This window comes from Apodemus sylvaticus, chromosome 17, assembly GCF_947179515.1.
Source record: "Apodemus sylvaticus chromosome 17, mApoSyl1.1, whole genome shotgun sequence".
Classification (NCBI taxonomy): Eukaryota; Metazoa; Chordata; class Mammalia; order Rodentia; family Muridae; genus Apodemus; species Apodemus sylvaticus.
In genome coordinates, this window is record NC_067488.1 from 34,557,539 (window position 1) to 34,563,538 (window position 6,000).

The 6,000-nt window shown below is 37.4% G+C and overlaps 1 protein-coding gene across 1 annotated transcript in view; it reads left to right on the top strand.

Moving 5' to 3' along the window:
- Window positions 1-4,966, top strand: part of Efr3a (EFR3 homolog A) — an 85,894-nt gene extending 80,928 nt beyond the window's left edge. Inside the window, exon 23 of the mRNA XM_052160438.1 lies at window positions 2,344-4,966. Coding sequence (XP_052016398.1) covers window positions 2,344-2,449 — 106 coding nt within the window. The 3' untranslated portion in view covers window positions 2,450-4,966. The remainder of the gene's footprint in view (window positions 1-2,343) is intronic.
- Window positions 4,967-6,000: the final 1,034 nt, after the last annotated feature.

Sequence of the window (6,000 nt, forward strand, 5' to 3'; positions counted from 1 at the left end):
GCAACAGCGGCAGACATGGCAGTCCTGCACCCAGGACGGGAGACATAGTTGCTCCCGCCCTTGTTTCCTGACGTTGTTTCCTGCACTCTCACTCTCTTCACACGGTGGTCATAATGATAAACATTCTTACTCAAGTATTAAAGCATTATGACTAAGAAAATGCAAATCTAAAAACGATGTACAAGATTTAAATACTGTCAGTAGCTTTCATGGCCCCTGAGGGTACCAAAGGCTTCACGATAATGGCTGTCAGCCAGCCACCTCACTGACACACACACACACACATACACACACACACATACACACACACACACACACTCTCACATGCTATCACCGAAAGCTGCCCACTCTCTGACGCTTCCTGTTACTTGTCTTTAACAATGAGAACGCTTGTTGCCCATGTTTAGGTTTACCTGTGTATACATGTGTCAGTTTTTACTGAATAACACACTGAAGAATTTTACATTTCACTCTGAAAACAATATATTACTTAAACATTAAAGATGTTACAAATATTGGAACACTTGCAAAACTATTTGGTAGAACACAGTATATCATGGAAATAGGAAAAACAGCTGCATAATACAGTTCAGGGCAGCTCAGAATTAAAGATAATTATATGAAGCTAATACTTGTGCAAATTATTAATTAGTGAAAACATTCCTAACCGTAGGATAGTAATTAACACAAACTATGAAATTGCACTTAAGTCTGAGTTATACTTTATTTATGTACAAAAAACTCACACTTCATCCATTTTGTAAACATTTATTTACTTTTGTACATGTGTGACATAGGGTGGGACTCAGTGGATAACTTTCAAGTGTTCTTCTCTCCTACTATGTGGACTCCCAGGCTTCGGCTCAGGTCATCCAGCTGGAGACAACTACCTCTTCCCACTGAGCCATTTTGCCTGCCCTCATATCTTGTTCTTAAATAGTTAATGAATATCATAAAGATGTCATCTCTATAAAGATTAGCCCATTATTTTAGTCAAAATGTTCAGAGGATGTAGAAAGAATGAAAGAGTCCTTGTGCAAGAGGAGATGAATACATAGGAGATGGAACAAAGACACCACCTATGCCAGGGGAACACAGGAAGTCTTGATTTTTTATTAGTATTATCATCATCATCATTATTAATGTACTTATTTATTTGACTTTTCCAGACAGTGTGTCTCCTTGTAGGGTCAGGCAATGTTGCTCACAGAGAGCACTTCTGCCCTCTGAAAGCTAGTACTACAGCATGCACCATAAAGCCTGGCCATGTGAGAGTTCTAAAAGCTTGGGTTTGTGTAGAAGTAGGTAGAATACAGAAAATTTGGGATATAAAAATAGTTGTGATAAAGATAAGATTTTAGATTTCCCAGAACAGTTTTGAGCTTGTGTGTATGTATATGTGTATGTGTGTGTGTCTGTGTGTATGTTTGTTTGTGTGTGTCTGTGTGTGTGTCTCTGTGTGTGTGTGTGTATGCATGCACACATGTACATATGACATTCACTAATTAAAAGAGTTGAGGATTAAATGATGATGGATTAGTAAAAACTATTTGTATTATATGACAAAAGTTTAATTTCCTAAGGTGTTTTGTCTGGAAAGGAATACATTTATTCATCCATCCATCCATCCATTCATTCATTCATTCATTCATTTAAAAAAAAATGGATGTCACAGAGATGATTATCACTAACGGTAGCTCAAAAAATTAAAAAAAAAAAAAAAGGAGTATTATTCCTTTTTACCTTCCAGGTTAGCAAGGGTTGCCTCTAGTCCTTAAACCACTATAAATTTCTAGTATTGTCACAATATATACTAAGAGTAAAATTGTGAATCTACTTAGAATCAGAAGCGCTTACTCATAAGTCGTTAGACCAAGGATGGATGGAGGAAGGATGGATATATATCCATCCAAGTGATTTTATATATATAATCACTTGTCATATTTTATACATATTTTATACATATATATTATTTATAATGAAAATGAACCTTTATTTGTCCAGTAGATAAAATATCTTAATATCTTTATATCACAAAATATCATGCTACCATAAGTAAGAATGGTATGCATCAAGATACATTTTTTTTATTTGTGAAACAAAGTAGCTCACAAAAATGCACTATACAACACACACACACACACACACACACACACACACACAGTCTGCTTTGGACTTAAAACAGCCATCATCTCTATCCTTTCCTATACAGTGTCATAGTGGCCCACACCTCCTTTGCCTCAAGCTTATCCCTCCATTTAAGGAGCCGTACGTTGCTGTGTGCAGGCAGTAGTTGAATACCATGTGTGCACCTGCTAATGGCACCATGTTCTTACTTCACAGCCCTCCTCCCAGTCCATCTGGAACATTGACCGTTACTTCTGGGCATGCCCAATACCAGTCCGTCCCAGTCTATGAGATGAAGTTTCCAGATCTGTGTGTATATTGACTGGCTCGTGAAGACTACAGCATTTTAAGAGGACCTTAAAGCCTGAAAACCAGGACCAAGAGGACTGTCAGGATTTGTGTAGTGCTTACTGGAATGTCCTGAAGTGTTATGGGACTTGTCTCTGCCAACACTTGTCATGCTGTATTAGAAGTTTAGGGACGTGATTTAGAGGACCTCTGGAGATAGGCTTATACCACGTTAATTTCTTTTGAGGTTCCTGTTAGCTTTTAAGACTGAACATGTATTGCTTTCACATTATGCTCTTGTTAAGTAGTATATTTTAAACTTTGCACAAACATGATTTTTTAAAAAAAAAGATTGAAAATGTATTAAGTGTCTGTACAACTGCTTAGAAATGGATTGCTTTTATTTTATTTTCTTCAAAAGTAAATATATTCCTAATTTTAGGGTTGCAAATTCTCTCATGCTTTCTGAATCCGTGCTTCAGGGATTGCGAACACATCCCTTCAGTCCTCCATAATAACATGTGTCAGGCATTCCTAGGATCTCAGTCATAGAAAGTATCTACTGGCTAGTATTCTCACCTAGGCGCCCATCTGGCCAGGCCTTCCTGGTCTTGGGATACTATGTTTTCTACTTCAAGTTAAGCTCTTGAGCCCTGCCCCCCCTAGAGCTCACTCTTGGAGTGGGAAAAAAAGTACAGTGTTTTTCATATATAATGTGTTGGTTTACAGACTGCGCTTTGAACTATAGTTGTATTTTGCTGTGATTCCATTAATTAAATGAAATATATATTTACTATAGAAAAGAAAGACATTTAAAAGAGCTACCTGTTCACCTGTGCAGAGTCTATGCATTTCAGTTTCTTAGTGAATTAATTTACATTTTATGTTGTACATGTTTGAAGTCTTCATTGTACAAAAATTCTCCCAGTGAATCTTAATTTGTAAGAGTTGAACCAAAACTTGTATACATTTCTATGAAGATTAGTTGCATTAGTTGCACTTCAAACCAGTCTGTGTATTCTTGCTGAGGTGTGAGTGTGAGCTGCCTTTCACTTGTAAGACTACAAGGGTAGTATGTACTGCACATGCTAGGGACACCACCACATGCTAAACAGAAGCATTCTGCAATTAGAAATTTCTCTTAGCACAGTCTTGTGGAATGACTTTATATATAACTCTACCTTTTCAAATTCAGTTTCTTTTTATGTAAAACACTATTCCTATCAAAAAATTGTAGCTCAAAAAATAATTGTTTTAATTTTGTTTTTGTTTTAAAAAATACAGGGTGTATTATCTGTATGTTTTGGTTATTTGGGCACCATTGGTACAAAAAGAAAACAAAAAAAGAAGCATAAAGAAAGAAATAGACCAGGCATGCCCAAAACTTTGAATACTTACAGCTGAGTAGAACATGTTGAAGAGGGATTCTGTTGGCTGTCACCTCTGACAGGACAGCCCAGACTGCTGACTAAGTGCAGATCCCACCAGACCTTTTTCTCAAGAAGGACAGTGCAGCTGCCACTGAAGCCCAGTGCCTGTGCGAGCTCTCCCTGTAGCTTCCCCTGACAGCAGGGTAAGTCGCCAGCTAGGGAGAGCCTCATGCAATTTTGGTTCCCTTTTCTCTTCTTCATTTGAAAAGAAGGATATTTTTTTTGACTGCATTTAGAATCTAAACAGGGGGACATGCAAAAAAACAATCACCATCCACTTGGATGTCATTTTATAAATTAACACTGTGTGCTTTTGTATGGAAAAAATATAATTTAATAGTATAAGAAAAGATATATATTCACTTGCATTCATGCAAAACACAAGCTTCGGTGTACAAAATTTTGTCTTAGTGATTTAAAAAGGCATGCTTTGCAAGCAAAGGAAAACCATTGCAGTTAGTCTTTTATCATACCTGTATCTTGGGTTTTCTAAACTGCTGGTTTGAGTTTTGTTACTCTTAAACCACAGTACGTGTCTGGATATCTTAGGTCCAAAGAACTGAACTGGTTTTATTGACAAGGGTTCCCAAGCCATGGATGTTTGTCTGATTCTTCCACATTTGCAGGGATCACATTTGGATGCGTGTGTAAGCTGTGCTATAGCCAATTCAGGTACTGAATCTTTAGGGCTTGTTGGACTTCATTGCATTGGTCTATTTTGGCAGGTACGTGATATTCAAAGCATTTCTCGTTCTCCTTGCTGTATCCGGGTGGTTATATTCTTTTGTGTGACTCAGAGCGCTTAATTTAAACGTTCCTCCTGTGCTTGTGATCCTTGTCCATCTAGCTGCTTCTACAGTGTCATACTGAGCTCTCATACTCATTCCCTCTCACTTCCTCTTTCCTCCTTGTGGTCCTCGGCTTCCCTCCAGCCTCCTCTAGAACTCATTATCCTTTAGAGTAATACCACCCTTAACCAGCAGTTTAACTACCCACTCCCTCAAAGGGGACTCGTTTATCTCACTAACCCTTATATGTGTATTACTGTAATAAAGCTAAGTTTTTTAAATGTAAATTTTCATTGTGCAATCATATATAAGCAATAAACCAAAAATAGCATCGCTTATGAATAAGTGCATCTTTATTATAGCATTATGTATGTAGAATTAAGCTTCTTCAACAATCAATACTCAGGTGGATTCTTTTCCACATCTATGAGAAACATCAGAACCGTAACTTCTGAGCATGAAGAGAGCCTAGATGAAGCCTGCTGAGTGCCTCATCTAGGACAGGCTAAAGGCATGGAGTCAGCTCTCTGAGGATGGCTCACTGCTTTTGCATGGCTGCAGTGGGTAAGCTCTGAATTGCAGATCCTTCAAAGACTGCATCCCAGGATTGCCTCTTACTACTGATAAGCCTTTCCTGTCACTATTACATAGTCTGATGGTTCCTCGGCATTAGCCCACCCTATTGGACATATTTCCTGCAGATCAAAATAAAGGTGAACTTTCATAAATTAATGCTGTTTAGATGAATTAATGATTTTATAGAATTCCTGATTTGATTCAAATAATTTCAGGAAGAAATTTTAAAAGTTTGTTTTAGTTGATTTGCCATAAAAATATAATACAGTTAGAGCCAAAGATAGAATATGCCCATTCCTCATAGAATAGTAAGTAAAGACTGCATAATAAGGAATACAATGAACTTCTACAATTTTACTAATAAGGGAAATAAGCTTGGGACAAATTTATGATCAATGGAAAACATTCTAAGTCAGATCCAAGTATGAAGCCACAGGTGTGCACTGTGATAAAGCCAGGCCATGGGAAACTGTTGGTTTGAACTTAAAATGAACTTATAGAATGGAACACTACTTTGAATTTAATATCAACATCCTTCTGTAACTCCCCTCTTCCTAGTTCACAAAGAATTAGAAAGTCCAAGCCTCTCACTTGGCCAGTGAGAAGTCCTTAAACAAAAGAAAAAAGAAACTAAAGTATATTAGCACAAAATAGTAAAGAGTTAGAAAAGAAACCAGCACTTATTCACACAGAACAGTAAGAAAGAGTCAAGTTTCCAGAGGCTATTAGCTTCCGGCACCCTGCACAGTACGAGACAGTTGTAAGGCCATAGATCATCAGTGTTTGCCTTT